The 17281-nt window shown below is 44.1% G+C and overlaps 2 protein-coding genes across 8 annotated transcripts in view; both read right to left on the bottom strand.

Annotated features, from left to right (window-relative positions):
- The window catches only part of LOC306941344 (arf-GAP with SH3 domain, ANK repeat and PH domain-containing protein 2-like), a 46436-nt gene extending 41153 nt beyond the window's left edge, over nt 1–5283 (bottom strand). For all 4 annotated transcript variants that reach the window (XR_013792125.1, XM_079526764.1, XM_079526763.1 and 1 more), the window contains exon 1: nt 4732–5283. Coding sequence is in view for 3 of the 4 variants with exons in the window: in XM_079526764.1 (XP_079382890.1) it covers nt 4732–4860 (129 nt within the window). In the remaining variant the exon portion in view is untranslated. The remainder of the gene's footprint in view (nt 1–4731) is intronic.
- A 1171-nt stretch (nt 5284–6454) lies between these two features.
- The window catches only part of e2f6 (E2F transcription factor 6), an 11985-nt gene continuing 1158 nt past the window's right edge, over nt 6455–17281 (bottom strand). For 3 of the 4 annotated variants that reach the window (XM_079526088.1, XM_079526089.1, XM_079526090.1), the window contains exons 2-10: nt 15264–15477; nt 14499–14741; nt 13340–13389; nt 13172–13239; nt 11432–11618; nt 10999–11154; nt 9907–10021; nt 9382–9550; nt 6455–8794 (exon numbers count right to left, since the gene is read on the bottom strand). In XM_079526088.1, coding sequence (XP_079382214.1) covers nt 8763–8794; nt 9382–9550; nt 9907–10021; nt 10999–11154; nt 11432–11618; nt 13172–13239; nt 13340–13389; nt 14499–14741; nt 15264–15374 — 1131 coding nt within the window. In that variant the 5' untranslated portion in view covers nt 15375–15477 and the 3' untranslated portion in view covers nt 6455–8762. The remainder of the gene's footprint in view (nt 8795–9381; nt 9551–9906; nt 10022–10998; nt 11155–11431; nt 11619–13171; nt 13240–13339; nt 13390–14498; nt 14742–15263; nt 15478–17281) is intronic. The other variant, XR_013792062.1, reaches the window with a different exon arrangement.

Genomic DNA, 17281 nt, shown 5'->3' on the forward strand with positions numbered 1-17281 from the left:
ATAAATCAGGATTTTACCTTACAAATATATACAACTCACTTTACAATAGAGAGTATGCGCGTGACATCATCATCAAACCCGGAAGTTATGCAGGAATGCCTACCAAGTGGCAAAAAACTACTTTCTGGCCTTGATATCCCATCTGATTGCATTAAACAACGTTAAACAATGTTAAACTCACTTTGCATGTTGCTTTGCCACTCGATGTGCCATTCACTTTAAGCATGCGCATACCCTCTATACAGGACAGCTGAGAGGGAGACAGTGTATGAGAGACAGACAGTAGGACAGGTGAGAGGCTGACGGTGTAGGAGACAGACAGTAGGACAGCTGAGAGGGAGACAGTGTAGGAGAGACAGACAGTATGACAGCTGAGAGGCAGACATTGTAGGAGACAGACAGTAGGACAGCTGAGAGGGAGACCGTGTAGGAGAGACAGACAGTAGGACAGCTGAGAGACAGACGGTGTAGGAGAGACAGACAGTAGGACAGCTGAGAGGCAGACAGTGTAGGAGACAGACAGTAGGACAGCTGAGAGGGAGACCGTGTAGGAGACAGACAGTAGGACAGCTGAGAGGGAGACCGTGTAGGAGAGACAGACAGTAGGACAGCTGAGAGGGAGACGGTGTAGGAGAGACAGACAGTAGGACAGCTGAGAGGGAGACCGTGTAGGAGAGACAGACAGTAGGACAGCTGAGAGGGAGACAGTGTAGGAGACAGACAGTAGGACAGCTGAGAGGGAGACCGTGTAGGAGAGACAGACAGTAGGACAGCTGAGAGGGAGACCGTGTAGGAGAGACAGACAGTAGCAAAGATGAGAGAGACTTAAATATTCCAATAGAAAACAATATTGGATTTAAATGTGAATTTAGGCTTGTTGTCTTAACTGCTGATTATTTTTGTTTGATTGCACTATGTAGCACTCTGAGATTCCTTGGAAATAAAAATGCAAACTTTGAACAGGCATAGCTCATGAACCGTTTGACCATCAGCAATAAAACCTCAATGCGCAAACTTTTGTGTTTTGACTTGACCTCTGACCTTTAGAAAAAAATCTATCTCCTCCTGTGAACTTTGGACCTACCGTGTAGAGTAGACAAAAAAAATCAGGATCACATTTGTAAGTGAAAAAATTAAAGGTATATTCAGTGATTTCACTTAATTCAAATATCACTTATTTTTTCTTTGAATATTGCAGTTTTATGAAATTATTCTTCTGCCCCTAAAACATACATACATACATACATGCAGAGTGCCAGAGTCACATGTTGATGAAACTTTACAGTATGATAGAGGATCATGCCAAATAGCACTCTTACTCCAATTGGCCAAAGAGGGGTGCTATAGCATTTTGTTTGAAAATGAAAACTTTGAACACTAACAGGCATGACTCATGCCTTGTTTGGCCAAACTCCATGGACCTTGTTTACACATGTGCCTTGACTCATGCGGAACACATCTGTCACTTTGACCAGTAAGCTCCGCTTGCAGATTTTCCGTTTTGAGCATTTCAAAAAAACGCTTAAACCTGATTTTCTGCCCGGATTTTCAAGCAATTTGCGTTAAATGTTCTACACACAATCTATGGACCATTATCTGAAATCCCAGTTGAAGGGCAGTTTGTACGAGAAAATGTGTACAAAAAATATAGCTGCAAGCAGCGATAACAGGCACTTTGAACAGGCATCACTCAAGCCTTGTCTGTCTGTCTGTCTGTCTGTCGTAAGAACAGCTGCAATACTACTGGGTGACCTAAAGTGGGACTGTTGAGCAGCCTAAAAGGACCATTCCCACTGAGCTCTATAACTATAACTGCAGCCAGCCAGCTATGTTGTTGAGCAGCTTGCACTGCTCAGTTCACACAGGTGATTTTTGTTATTGCTTGGTCTCGTCTTATCACTGCTTGCAGCTCATCGTTTCCATGAAAATTCCCGCCATTTTAGCAGTTTTGGCAGTTCTGAGCTATCGTTCTTCACGAAGGGCCGTGATAATCCCTCAGGAACTGAAGCTCACATTCAGAAAATTGTTATGATTTGCTCGATCCCCTTTTCAGCCTTTATTAGGACACGTCAAAGAAATCACATTTCCAAAATTCCATACATGAATGGAGTCTGACTCTGGTTACACACAAAGCTGGTTGCCTAGCTTTGTGTGTCTGTGATGATTTGTGTTTGTGATGATTTGATTGGCCGAGCATGGAACGTGATGATGTATGATGATGTCTGATGATACGTTGTTGTATGATGATAAGAGTGCCCCTCACTTCACACATAAGTGTCGTGGTCCCTGTTCACTGTTGATGGTGACGTAACTAAGGTACGTTTCAAGGTTGGTATAAGGTCAATAACGGATCTAAAGGATTTAGAACAGCAGTTGTAACTTGTAATAGACAGTAACAGTCAAGTTAAGGCGGCGGTGGCTCAGGGGTAGAGTGGCTGGATGGTAACCGCAAGGTTGCCAGTTCGAACCCGGGCTACCCCAGAGTTAGTGTCGAAGTGTCCTTGAGCAAGACACTGAACCCCTAATTGCTCCTGATGTGCTGGTTGGTGCCCTGCATGGTTTCCGCCACCATCGGTGTATGAATGTAATGCACAATCTATGTAAAGCACCTTGGATAAAGGCGCTATATAAATGCACCATTTAGCAGTACAGTGCTTGTGTGCAAGGCGCAAGTTGGCACCTCGACAGAGTGCATTTCTAGTTATTAATAAATACCAGTAAGATGCCTGAGGGCGAGGTCACGTGCACGCATCCGCCTGGTTGACAGCAGACTGCTGGGCGACCGCAGGCGCTTTGGCATGGGGTCAGATCAACATATGGAATGAATTCTGTACTGGTCATATATGGAGCGTGTCTTGAGTGTACAGGGTTTGATGAGGTCAGATCAACATATGGAATGTCAGAACAGGTCAGCTCCATATATGGAGATCTATGGGTGGCGGGCAGTGTCTTGAGTGTACGGGGTTTGTTGAGGGCCCAGGTAGGGTCGGGCCTTCATTTTCGGGCCTGTTGAGAACTCTAGGTTCTGACATATATAGTTGCTGGCCAATATTGATGACATCAGGGCTTAATTGCAACAACAGGTCGCATTTACTATGTCATGTGATGTCATGAGACCTGGGCACCATATATGGGGGCTTTCCCCATGTATGGGGATTTTCAGTGATACACTGTAATACATAGTAAATGCGACCTGCGGCCAGTCACAACAACAACAACAATGTATTTTTGCTATAAATTTGGTCTATTTTTAAATTTGTTTCATTCAAAATATATGTTTTTGAGCGGTGCCTTCGCTCCATTACGCAGCTATGTGTGTACGAAGGTACGTGTCCGAGCATGGACAGCTGCAACACGTGGCCAGTAGAGTACAGCACAGAGTAAAGTGGCACAGAGTAGGGATGCACACGCAGATTAGACACACCAACGGACCGACATGCGGAAACAACCGGCGGACATGCAGTCGAACATGCGCTGCTCCCACAGTACGAGCCCTGGGCGCGTTCCTGGGGGTTTGGTTGTTCCGGGGACCCCCACACGGTAACTGTCATTTCTCAACCATTTCGGACACGGGGCGGCTCTCCGGAACCGGGCCGGCACCCTGGGCGCTTTCCTGGGATTCTGGATGTTCCGGGGACCCCCCGGGAACCCCCACACGGTAACTCTCTCATTTTCCAAAAGTAATCAAAATACAGCACAGAGCACAGTACACTGCAATACAGTACATAACACAGTACAGCAACTATAACATCATAACAATAAATGTATAGTTGCACCGCTCAGTTCACACAGGTGTGATTTTTTTAATTGAAAATCAGCAACAAAAAAATCAATTCAGTGTTTTAAATGACAACAGACCGAGACCATGCTGATGAAAGTTAAGTGCAAAGAACAACGCTGAGCTGCACCGTCGTACGGCCGACGTGTAGCTGGGGTTTTAAATGGGTGAGGCTGGCTTGCAGTCAGAGAGCAGGAACCAGCTCTATGGAGGACGTTCGGATTTCACCATGCATGAGGAAGTCACCTCAGCTCTTCCCTTTTTTTTACACCAACGTCAAAACGTGTCAGTTTAGAGTTTACCCTGCGTTGGTCTTTCTTTAATCGATTCTGCCATTTCGTTCACGCATCTCTCGGGTCTTTGGAAAGCGACACCCAAATATCCACTGGAAAGTCAGTGTTTAATGCCCGTAGACCTCCGTACGTGTACGAATTAAAACATAAGGTGTTTAAACTAAGGACGCGGGTGTTAGCGGACCCCACGGGACGCTTGTTCTCCGAAACATTACGTATGATTCAATTAATACGCGTTTTAATCCCTTCTGTTCCTGGATTTCACCGCTATACCTCAACGAGTGCAGTGGCGCTGTTGCGACAGGCGAAAGCCAGTATTGCACTCAATGGCAAGGAGGAAATACAATGACATTAGGGGCATAGGCGGGATTAAAACACCGTTGTTGTGAGACATATGGAATAATATGGAGAACAAAGGGCCCGTACGGTCGAGAAACACCCGTCGCTTTACGTTAAGCACTTTATATTTTTTAATTCGTACATTCTTGGAGGAGCAATGTAATTAAACACTATGATCCCAGTGGATGTTGCGGGTTGGCATCCAAGACTGGCAGCGACCCTTGCAGATCTGTACCAACTCCTCAAAGAGCATGTACACATTTGTACGGTCTCAGAGCCATGGGGCCCTTGAAATTAAAAGGTTTGGGGTGGGGGTCTTACCTCCTCCAAGCCGGTAACAGTGCTCCTACAGTGGGACATCCTGGTAGTGAAGTTGGACGTGGTGGGCGCTTTATAATCCTCGCTGGTTTCAGCCACAAACTCCACCACTCCGATCAATTCCGCCGGCATTGTGAATGCTTCTGTTTATTATTATTCTCAGGGGAGAAAAGAAAAGTAGTCCTACTGTGATTGTGATTCCCTTAATTGGCCACTTTTTTGGTGAGGCCAACAAATATATAGGCTACCTTAATACTTCCTCCAATTTTATTTAGAAATTAATTATAGAAAAGGTAATAATCCCATTTCCAGTAGTGTGTTGCTCCTCTTCATAGTGCTGCTGGGGGGGATATTTACAATACTAGGCGACCATTGCGTTGCCGGATGGTTAAATGATGACTATAAATACATCACAAAGTTATTTCCATCTTCAATCGAATTCCCGACCGTCAAACTTCTGGTCCAAATGGGTCGGGGGAAAAAAAGTTCCCAACAGCGACTGTCCAAATTCCAACTACCTGCACTTCTGCTGCTGTGAGCGGTGTTGCCAGATTGTGAGAGAAATACGCAACCAGGTCTTCCCAAAAGAAGTGAATAACAATAACCATTCATTCAGAATCATTATATGTGAAGTACGATTGCATGTACTGCCCAGGGGTCCGATTAAGGTTCCTGGAGAAATCAATCAGAAAATGTCAATGCAGGAGACACCAGCAGGATACAAGAGTGTTGGCAGGCCTGCTTTAGACCTATGTGCAGATATTTAAAAATAAATCACACCGGTGTGAAGTGAGGGGCGCTAATATATTAAAGTCTAACTCATGTTCATTAGGTGATGTAAAACAAACGGTGCCAACACAAACATTAAATTCTCTTTATTGTTAATGGCATTTAATGTTGTGTTGTTTCCCTTCATTGTCAACGGTGTTTTTAAAACGAACATTGAACTGTATAATAAAATAACTCATGAAATAAAATGTGAAATATTTGGATGATCTTTTTTTACAACACAAATCTATGAATTAAATACACAGGACAGGAATTGAATATATTAGCAGCATTATGTAATCGTATACTAGCCTAAGATTTAGATCTACGAGAGTCTAATATAGGCTATAATCGTACCATATTTGCAAACTGTTATTCAATCAATAATACAGGGCTCCCTGGCACAAAATATTTTCAGATGGGGGTTAGGGAGGGCCTCCATAATGCCATGAAAATGTTTGACGCAAGGTTAGAGAACCACTGTTTTAAACAACATTAAGAAACAAGCCCAAATAAGCGGTTACCGTACACATTAGAAATAAGCCCCATAAAACAGCAACTGCCAATATTTACAGAAAAACAAGCCCAAGATCGCTTATAATAAGCAGACATGGCAACACTGCACAGCTGCTGAGAGTGAGAGCGACAACCTGAGAGGGTGGGGCCCCGCATGTCTTTGACTGACAGTTTGTTTGACCAATTGGAAGCAGTGGTGTGGAGGGACAAGTAAAATGTAGCAATGCCGCAATGTAGAAACAATCTGCCACAAGTACTAAAAGTATGTATTAAAAATTGGGGGGGGGAAAGCTGCAAAAGTTTTGGCAATTGGCATTAGGAGTAAGTTATTATTTTAGCCCCCCTGGAAGCCTTTCATCAAGGACCCCTGGCAGTCCCCAGACCACTTTGAGAACCACCGTCCTACAGTGTATCACAGAACAAAACTAATTTGTATTACCAGTGGATTTATGTAGTTATTTATTTAGAACAGCATGATGTCTCAAGTGTCTTCAAATACCAAACCGTGATCATATTTATTTTTAAATATACATAACACAATAAAATGGTAAAAAAAAGAATGAAACGTCATAACATGATATTGTAGGATACATAAATATATCGTTGCTGTCGGACGGAAACCATGAATCTCCATAGTTAAACCCTTTAATTTATTTTGCAAATTAACGGCCAACTTTGTCCTAGAAGAGGGTCGAGCAAAAGTAGTGAATTTGACCGATCTACAAGCTCACAATGCGACGCGTTGTGAGCTTGTAGATCGGCTACTTTCACTACTACTCATATCAAAGTGAAAGTGGTTAAGTGTGCCTGTAGTGAGCATGTAGATCTGATATTTACAGTACTACGAAGCACGACACAGACACACACCTTGGTATGAATCAGACGTAGCAGTCTTTTGGACAAACAGTTTGCATACTGACAGCGGCGACAATATGACTGCACCTAAAGTCAATGACATAAATAAATCAACAGACAATAAAACAATACAGTAGAGTAGAGACAGACCGAGTGTGTGTTGACTGCACTCAACATCCATAGAAAAATAAAGCTTTCATTCCTGTCGATGGGTGAAGCCATTTTACAATCAAGTCATACATTCTAATTTTTAGAAACCATAATAGACTTAAAGGACTGTAGTTCACCAAAAAAAGTACTTATTTTCTATCAGTAATGAATCAGCAATATCGTTTTTATAATCGCTAAATCGATTTGTCCGATTAACACCCTTAAGCACTAACCACACCAAAAGGGTCACCATGCAACTCCTTGGGTCCAAACGGTTACAAGGAGTTAATGCTGAAACCATCTCAACCCTTTGGTGTGGTTTGGGCCATTGCATTCCAGCGTTGAATCACTAGGGATGACACGTATCAACACGCTATAACGTGCAACAGGACATATCACACCGCAGGGACAACGCTAAAACCGTCTCGACCCTTTGGTGTGGTTTGGGCTTTAACGCCCGGGGTTATTTGGAACCATTAAATCAGGGCGCACAGCGATTTGCAGCTTCAGAGCCGATTTTAAGGTTGCTCCGTGCCATCTTGGAAGGAGCTAGAAGTAGAAGTAACCAAACCACCCAGAGGGGTCGGCAACAACGGGAGGTATGATTACCGTACTTCTAATGACAAGCGACGGGTCCGCGATGGGCCGTCAAAAACATAATCTTTGGTTAGAATTGGAAGCATTGATTTAGATCACATCCTAGCGCATCCTCAATGATACCAGGCGAGAGAAGAATATTCTGTATTTTTCCCTTTTTTTTCAGTCGGACTTTCAGCCAACGTACGCTTCACTTTACTAGCATATTAGCTTCCCGTTCACTTAGCCGTTAGCGCGGCAGATGGGGGTTTCAGAGTAAAAGCGGCCATGTCTTTCCGGCACCCCAGAGCTCCTATTTTGAAGGAATCCCGGGGATTAATCTCCGTCCGGGGCGTGGAGCGTAACTATTTGATAGGACCTCCGTTTTGGCAGGTAAGAGTGTTAACCACTTAAGTCGAATGAAAACATCTACAAGATATACGAGCTCAATCACGTTTTGAGCTGGTAGAGCTATTTTCACTAAGAAAATTATTGTTTAAAAGTTTTAATAACGGTGATATGATTTGAAGCCATATCGCCCAGCCCCGATACATTCGCTCTGCTGTTGCGACAACCACAACCGCTTTAAACACCAAAATTACTCTTTTTCTAAACAATTAGTCACCCTGCGAGACCTTCACTGGGGTAGTAACTACTTGCGATTATTCAGTTGATTACCTTTGTGATGCATCAAGAAGCATCCAATCGATCAAACCGATAATAGCCACACTACAAGCTCTTGCGACCTTCCGTTTGTATTTTCTTAGCTTTTGGGTGAAGGAATGAGAGACAAACAATAATTCTACATGACTTCAAGGCTTCTCGGGGTGGGTAAATTATAGTTAAAGCATCCTTTTGGTGGTCATTTCACTTTACTTGAACCATGGTGACCTTCTTTTGGGCACATGTTCAAAACAGTAGCTTCCAGGCATCTAAAGACACACAGAGACAACTCTGGAGTTGACACGCACCCAGCTGTGGTCAAGAAACTTTCTGCAGGCACAGCTGCAAGTTCCCTGGATTATAGCGAAGCAGTCTGGGAACGGCTGCCTCCGATACAGACAAGGAAAATGCCAATTAAACCTTTCTTTCGTAATGCGTGTCCGTGTGGCCATTTGGAATGGATGGCGTTTGGAGGAATGGAGATGACTCCTGTGAATCCACTGCCGCTATGCACTCTGAACCACCTTCTGTTGAGTTTCTGAAATGAAGGCAGAAGAATGTTTTTATTTTATTTTTGTATTCTTTTACTGATACTTTTACCTGGTGTCTACTGTCTAGTGTCTGCCTCTTCCGTGTCCGTCTTGTAACAGTTTGGCCGAATGCAAAAATGGTCCTGCGTGCCAGCCAGGCGTTTTACCTGACAAAATGTATTACTCAAATCGCAGACACAATAACTTAATAAGTTGCAGTTTAGTATATATATATATATATATATATATATTCAACGTTCAAGGCATGTAGATGAATTCACAACCATTCAGTTCAGCTCCAATACAGTTCCCAGTTAGATACTTCAACCCCTCAGCAGTTCCCAGAGTAAACCCACACGCTACCGGTTTGTAACCAAACCCCTCAGCTCTGCCTCTGGTTAACGCCAGCTATCTTTCTACTGAAACGTTAATATTGTAATCGTGATGCAGTGAAAATAGCGCCCTAGCTTCAGAGGGGGAAAAAAGCATTTAAAGACGGCCGTTAAAACAAAAGTAAATGGTGCGCGCGCGAAATAGTTTTATTAACCCAGTACCTACAGTATGTTTTAGTGGATGGGTTTTATTAACCCAGTACCTGTGTGCAGTGGATGGGTCTTAATCTTGCTCTGCTCCATGTGTAGGAAACAGCCCGCCGCGCTCTCTCCGCTCCCAGTGGTCGGGGCAGCTTCACCGGCCCGGCCCATTTCACACGTCAGCACTGTGATTGGTCCTTTCCCGGCCTTCAGGTGCACCTGGATACTGTCCTGCAGGCAAGCACGACACGGTCCGTCAGTCAGTCCACCAATCACATGGTGGCGTGTGCCACAGGTTAAACATTCACAAACAGACAACGCACTTAAGAGACTTGGAAATATCTGTATATTCGTCGCTGAAACCTATATCTCCAGATTTTAACTTTTTGTGTTTTTCCGTAAATGAATATCTTACTTAATATCACACTACAGCGGCACACAAAAGCATCAAAAGTAGCAGATCCGCAAGCTCGAAACGCATCGATCCGCTAACTTCTGATAAGTTTAAATTTGACTCCTGAAAAGCACAGTCCAGGTTTTTTGGGGCATATGAGATTTCCACCCGACGGAGACGATGCAATATTTACCTCGGTGGGGGTTGGAACCTCTAGCTTGGTTTCTTCTGGAGCTTTGACCACCAGGACGGTCTGCCCCTGGAACACCGGGATGCCACTGATGTCCTCGTGGGTCACGTAGGCTGACGTGCTCACCGTTAAAGACAATTTAGGGAGATAGCAGATGATCTTAATCCAGAGTGACTTAAGCCCTAACCACACCAAAGGGTCAAGACTGTTTTAGCGTTGTCCCTGCGGTGTGATATGTCTTGTACGTTGACCCACACTGACCCTAGTGATTCAACACATGGAATTCAATGGCCCAAACCACACCAAAGGGTCAAGACAGTTTTAGCGTTAACTCCTTACAACCGTTTGGACCCAAGGAGTTGCATGGTGACCCTTTGGTGTGGTTAGGGCTTTACACTAAGCAAGAACACCACAAGGCAATACATCAAGTCATCTAGGATCATAAGGAAACCAAGAACCTATCATCAATCTAACAGTAGAATAGCCAAAGAAAATAATCTGTACGTTGAAACTACAAACAGTATAGGATGCCAGACCAGGGCAATAATGACCTGGTATCCGTCTACATAACATGCTATCTAAATTAATTGTTTAGCCTTTGCATAAGCCTGCAAGGTTGTCATGGCTAGGTCAAGTGCTACGGGCTAAAGGTGGAGTCTGAAAAGGTGAGTCTTCAGACTACGGCAGAAAATTGGGAGCGAGACGTCTCACAACGTGACACAAAGTGAACTTGTACATCTGCTATTGTTGGTGAATGTTCACCCCCAGAATAGGAATGCTGGGGTTTAAGTGGTTAAAGGCCCAAGTATCAAGATTATTTTCAGTCTGTCCTAATGGAAACAAAACATTCTCTCCAGTTTTCCTCGTAACATGCTGTATCTTTGGCGGAAAGATTTACACATGTACACACCGTTAATATGACATAAGGTGCTACAAAGTAACAATGTAATTCAAGTGATTTACAGGATTGACGTTTGAGAACCACTGCTCTACACAACTTTATCTCTGATGCCTAGTCAGCAGCTACAGAGCTACAAAAGAAAGATACTAATAACTATAAAGAGACCAGTGTGTAAAAACAAAACAAAGGGATATGATGTATTTTGCGTGTCGTCGGTCATGTCAAACAGCTGCTGGGCGCAGGTCTTGATGAGGACATCCAGGGTCTCCTCCACCACCTTCAGGTGGCCCAACTCCTCCTGGACACGCTGGTCACTCTTCCCCAGGTAGCTGGTCACGGGACTCTCCGCTCTGCACCAGGGAGAGAGTGAGACAGAGCAGACTATAGAGCGTCGCAGTCCCGCCCCCTTTCATGACGACGCCAGGCCCAGGAAATAATTCCCAATGCATTTTCCCCATAGACATTTCAAAAAGTATTTATTTAAAGACCTTTTAAGCGTTGTACGAGGCCAACTCGAGTCGTGACAAATCATGACAACGGGGAATTATTTTCCGGGTCTCTCGAGGGGGGGAGGGGGGGACTGCGACACTCTATAAGACTATAAGGCTGAATGGCGTGGTGACTCACATCCATTGGATCTGGTTGGGGGCGGGCCTCCTGATGAGCCTGAAGGCTGCGAGGACGCCGGTGACGTCGTTGAGACGCCTCCTGCAGGCTTGCAGCCGCACGGCCGCCGTGCCCAGGTCCAGAGAGCCGTTGGGAGCCGCGCACAGCAACTCCATGAGACGCCGGGTCAGCCGGAGATACGACAGCTCTGGAAAAACAACAACAGCGGCGGTGTTAGAAACTTAGAAAGCAGTGCCTTTGGCCAGGACGGCTGAGCCAGCCTTACGGCATGCCGCGGGTTCGACTCCCGATCCCGACAGCCTTTTGCTGCGGATCTTCCCCATCTCTCTCCCCATTTCCTGTCAGTCTATCAATAAAGGCAGAAAAAGGCAGAAAAAGCCAAAACAAGTAGTGCTTTTCAACCAGTGGTCCAGGGACCATCAGTGGTCCTTGAGGGGATTCCCAGGTGGTCCTCAACTAAATGATGGAAAGTTGGTAACCAAATGGACCCTTCTAGATCTCTTGAGTGTAAAATAGAAGGGTCCATTTGGTTTCATTTTACGCTCTCAAGAGTTAAATTACTGTTAAACATCTACATTACTTAATTTACAAGAAGTCTACACAATTAGAGAATGTAAAATAGGGATTTTGATCAACGTTTGCCTGTTATCTCTGCTAATGGTACCAACATCAATACAGCATGGAACAAAAGAATATTTAGTTTTGGGTCTGAGAGGCTAAATGTCATCAAATGGTGGTCCGTGGCTCAAATGCCGAATAACTAATGGTCCTTGATGTGAAAAGGGTTGAAAACCACTGTTATAAAGTAACAACAATTTAGGCATTTAGCAGACGCTCTTAATCCAGAGCGATTTACAGTAAGCAAGAGCAACACAAGGAAAATACATCAATTGCATAGAAATAGTCGTCTTGGATCACAAGTAAACCAAGAACCTATCATCAGTCTAACAGTAGCATATCCGTACGTTGACACTAGTTTTAGGGTTGGATCAGACTTTAAAGATATGGGGGTGCCATACCTTCGGTACAACTACAAGTACATGGGTTCAAGTCAGTGTTGATTTTGTCACCAAATTTTGATTGAATAATAATAATAAAGTTTTCCCGAAGGATATTCGGTCTTCAAAGTCTGTTCAAACACCTACATCAAAAACAACTCAGAGCACATAACACCAAGACAATACAAAAACATGAGGTCCCCACAGTATACAGAACCATCCTATCGGCGCCGGGGGCAGTTTGTTTAATGCCGCGATGGCTGAGGGGACAACACTCCTCCTCCTCCTCTTTGTCCAGATGGCATGAGGTTAAAGAAGCGATACAGGGGATGATCAGTGTCATTTGATATCGAAAGTGCTAGCCGTGTGATGGCCTTATTGTTATTAGTTTTAGTCATAGTCTTTTGAATGAAACTCCATTTAGTTTAATCATGTTTTAGTCATCTGAAATGTTTTAGTTTGAGTCTAGTCTTAGTTGACTAAATGTTGTGATTTTAGTTGACTAAATCTACAGTTGATTTTGTCATAAAAAAAAAAAAATGGCAGGCCTTGAAGGCGTTGTACTGGCAGATTTTACATAAAATGATTGGCTCGGGAATGACGTTTCGTTTAGATTGGCTATTTGTTCGGTGTGTATAACATCACTGCACATCTAAGTGTAAAATATTAGAGGAACAATTTACCATTTATTCTTGTGAGGATCAGGGAGGAGAAAGAGAGATTCAGTAATACCATCACCTACCTGTTGTGGAAGCAGGTGTCTTCTCATGCGTTTTGGGGTCAGGCGGTTTGGGAGAGACATCATCACGGCTAAAGGAAGGAGGTTTGTGTCAGGTTAGCATATCACCCACTTTGTACGGCACTGCACTACAGAGAATTGAACCCGTTAATGATGTGAGTGAGATGTTACCTGTCTGCTGTTGCTGACTGATGCTCCTCCGTACCTCCTCCGTCTTGTTGCTGTGTGCACACACACACACACACACACAGCAGGACAATATACACGTGTTACATCAATGAGGCTGTAAACACAGCATTACAGAACAATAGGGTGCAGTTAGGACACTACCGGTGAGTGACAGAATTGGTAGGAAGGTTTGGTCATTTTAAACACCATTTTATTTCTTCTCTGTCTGGTATTTCCCAGGAGAAGAGATACATTGAGAGCCTGTAGATCTGCTATTTTCAAAATATTTCTATACATCCTATATTACAATCCCTGTAGGATCGCCTGTTCGCACCGTGCCGTTTCCGTTTCCGTGCTGCGCTTGCAGCTTCCGTTTCTCAAATCCGCCATTACTCACTGCGTGCGTCTTAAAACAGTAAGAAGCGTTTATATTGTAACCTCGACACAGCATATAACTTCTGAAATGATCCCAGAACGTCCGCGTTGTGTGCAATCACCGTGGATGGCACCTACTTAAAACGGGGCAAAAACAGGAACTGGACTCCTTTGTTTACTTCTTCCCATTGGCTAAGGCTGATCATGTGACACGCACATTGACACACAGCAAGCCATGCTGGGTTACAGGTGCATGATGGGAAGCAGAGTATTTTTTTTACGGTATTTGTCTTCAAAAGCGATTATATTGTAACCTCGACACAGCAAAACAGAAATGACCCCAGAACGTCCGCATTGTGTGCTAGAAACAGACTGTATCATATACTGTATGAGTCACTGACTGTTGCAAACGATACAGAGACACCTCCCTGACGATAACACAGAGACAGCTTGTCTCCATAGAGAAATTACTTCCGTGAACCAGGCAGAACCAGGGGATAATAATAATAATAATAATAATACATTTTATTTATAAGGCGCCTTTCAGGGCACTCAAGGTCGCCGTACAGGTTAAAAACAGTTGACACAAAACACAGTTAAAAGCAAAACAAAACTAGGGCACAGCTTGCAGCAGAGGTCAGCCATATGCCTGCCTAAACAGGTGGGTTTTGAGGTGAGTTTGGAATATGGTGATAGAGTCCATGTTTCTGATGTCAGGGGGGAGGGATGAGTGAGTGACGTCAGGACTTCGGCACTCAATTTCTACATGGCAGTAGTCAGCTAGTACCTTTTCCACCACTGCAGCGGGCTCATCTCCCTCCCCCTCGTCCTCGTCGTCCTCCTCATGGAGCCCAGCGGCCATCATGGAGCCCAGCGGTCCGTCCAGGTAGGGAGGCATGAGGGGGATGGCGTCGTCGCTGATGCCCCGCGGCGTGACGTGCTCGGGCAGGAAGTGGTCCTCGCAGATGATGTGGCTGTCCTGCAAGCAGTCCGCAAGCTTGTCCGTCTCCCGCAGGGCCGCGAGCCACACCTGCAATGTTGTACAAATATTTATTCATTTTTTTAAAATGTTATAAAAATAACATAATTAGACAATATGAAGATGACAAATAGGATAGACTTTGGAGTGATCATTTTCTTCTTTTCATTTTCTTTTTTAAGTTGAATAGGGGGCAGGTATTAATACGAATTTATTCTTCTTCTTGCTTCCTGCTTCCTACTCTAACGAAAGGAAAAAATGGTATGAAATGCAGGGTGTTTAGCACAGTGGTTCTCAAAGTGGGTGCCGTGATGCCAGTTCAGGGGTGCCTCAGAACACTATACTTAGCTTACTAGTTACTAAGTATAGCATTTGCCACTCACAACATGCTGTAGATCAATTTTTGGTGAATGTTCCCCCCAGAATAGGTATTGCTGAGGTTAAAGTTGGTTAAAGTATTCCTTGTGACACATACTGTATCTTAGGGGGGAAAGATTTACATATGTACGCAGAATACGTACCGTAACATAAATGTTCTATAAAGCTTTTTTTTTTTTTTTTAAAGCTACCTACCTTGACCCTGGCCGGGTCGCGGGGCAGGTTGAAGAAGCGCTTCTGGGGCCGGTTGAACAGCCCCTTGACCTCCAGGCGGTTGGGACAGCCCGACACCACGCACTTCACCATGTCTGCTTTACGTCACACACACACACACACGGCCACCGGACGTTGTCCAGGTCCGTCCACTGTTTTCAGGATGGATGTCCCAGGCCAAGGCCCACACAGATATCTGTGGGGAAAAAAACACCAGATTTGTCACTACCAAATTATCCTAGTGGTTTCAAAATAATCAATTATAAAAGAGCTTTATTTTATTTATTTGACACTTAAGCCTATATAGACGATCTACAAGCTCACAACTGAGCTTGTAGATTAGCTTGTGAGCTTGTAGATCTGCTATTTTCAACAAAATAAGTGATACATTTGTAATATTTTTGAAATACACAAATCTTGTGTGGGGGTCTGTGGCAGCACATACTATTTTCAGATGGAGGGGTCCGCAGTCAAATACATATTCATTTGACATGAAAGTGTTTGAGAAGAGAAGCACGTACTGATTTAAATGCAGAGCGTCTTTCAAATTATCTGTAGGCTACTGTGTGTGTGTGTGTGTGTGTGTGTGTGCGCGTGTGTAGTTCAGAGGTTCTCAACCAGTGGTCCGGGGACCACCAATGGTCCCCGAGGGGGTTCCAGGTGGTCCCCAGATAAATGACAGTTGGTAACCAAATGGATGCTTATAGATCTTGAACTCTTGAGATAGCCGCAATTTGCAACACTAGCGTTGTTTCATAATGGGTTGAATCTAGAGTTGCAACACCCTCCATTGACAGCCCATTCACAAATAGAAAAGCCTGATCTGCTTGTATTAAACAACGTTAAACTCACCAACATTGCCAGCTGTAAGGGAGGCTTGAATTAATAGAATATAATGATTTCTAAGTGTTGGAGTTTGGAAGCACTCGTTTTCATTAACACGTCATGCTGCTGTTTCCTGCATTATGTGCAAATTTGAAACAGGTGGTACGTATATCCGTCCAGTGTCTTCTGACAAGCGCTTCCAAACTCCAACACTTATCACGGCACGGAATTTCTTAGCAGATGTATGCTTTGAAAAATGGTCTGAAACAAGGTAAAGTATACATGATTTGAACATGCTTGAACATTTGACATTTAAGGCCTAATTTAAACTAGCCTCAGTACCCAGGCTTTTATTTTTGTTCGCATTCGGCTCAAAAATGAAAGCCTGGGGAAACACATTGGAAAATCTGCCATAGGAAGCCCACTTGATATCAGCGCAGATGCGCGTCACTCCAAATTTGGTGACGTCAGTGTTCTCTGCTGTTTTCTCTACCACGGAGGGGGCTGGTCGCGGGTGCTCAGATCGGTCATCGGTGAACCAATAGGATTCACCGGCTGTTTTCAAGCAGCACCCGCCCCTCTAGACCAGAAATCATACAGGTTATTTTCTACACTAGACCAGGCAGCACACCCACTGCCCCTCCGCCTCCCCGCTCTTCTGCCCAGTCAACACAGACCGCAGACTCCGCACGCGCCATTGAACATGTACAGGCATTAAGAATATGGATTAATGGAATGAAAATAAGACGACACTCGTGTTTAGAAAAATCGGATTATGCACAGAGCACATTTGTGCATGTTGTGCTGTAACAATGGGGGGGTATCGCCTCTAATATTAGCTACAGTACATTTCCATCTATCTTTGAAGAAATAAAAAAAAACAGAGAAATAGATATTGCTATTATACTGGAATTTGGTGTATGTAGCCTATGGGGGGGGGGGGGTATAGGCTCTAATATTCACTAGTACACAGTATATTTCTATCTATGTTTGAAAAAATAGATGGATAATTAGATATTTGCCATTTTAATGGAATTAGAGACAGGGAGGAGGAGCGGGGGGTGCACTGCCCAGTCCAGTGTAGAAACGACTGCTTTGCGGCTGGGCCAGGCTACATTTAATCTAAAACGTGTGGATGTCATTATGCCATTGAAGTTGAAGGGTAGATTTAGCTG

The sequence above is a fragment of the Electrona antarctica genome (genome assembly GCF_951216825.1).
Source record: "Electrona antarctica genome assembly, chromosome: 17".
NCBI classification, from domain to species: Eukaryota; Metazoa; Chordata; class Actinopteri; order Myctophiformes; family Myctophidae; genus Electrona; species Electrona antarctica.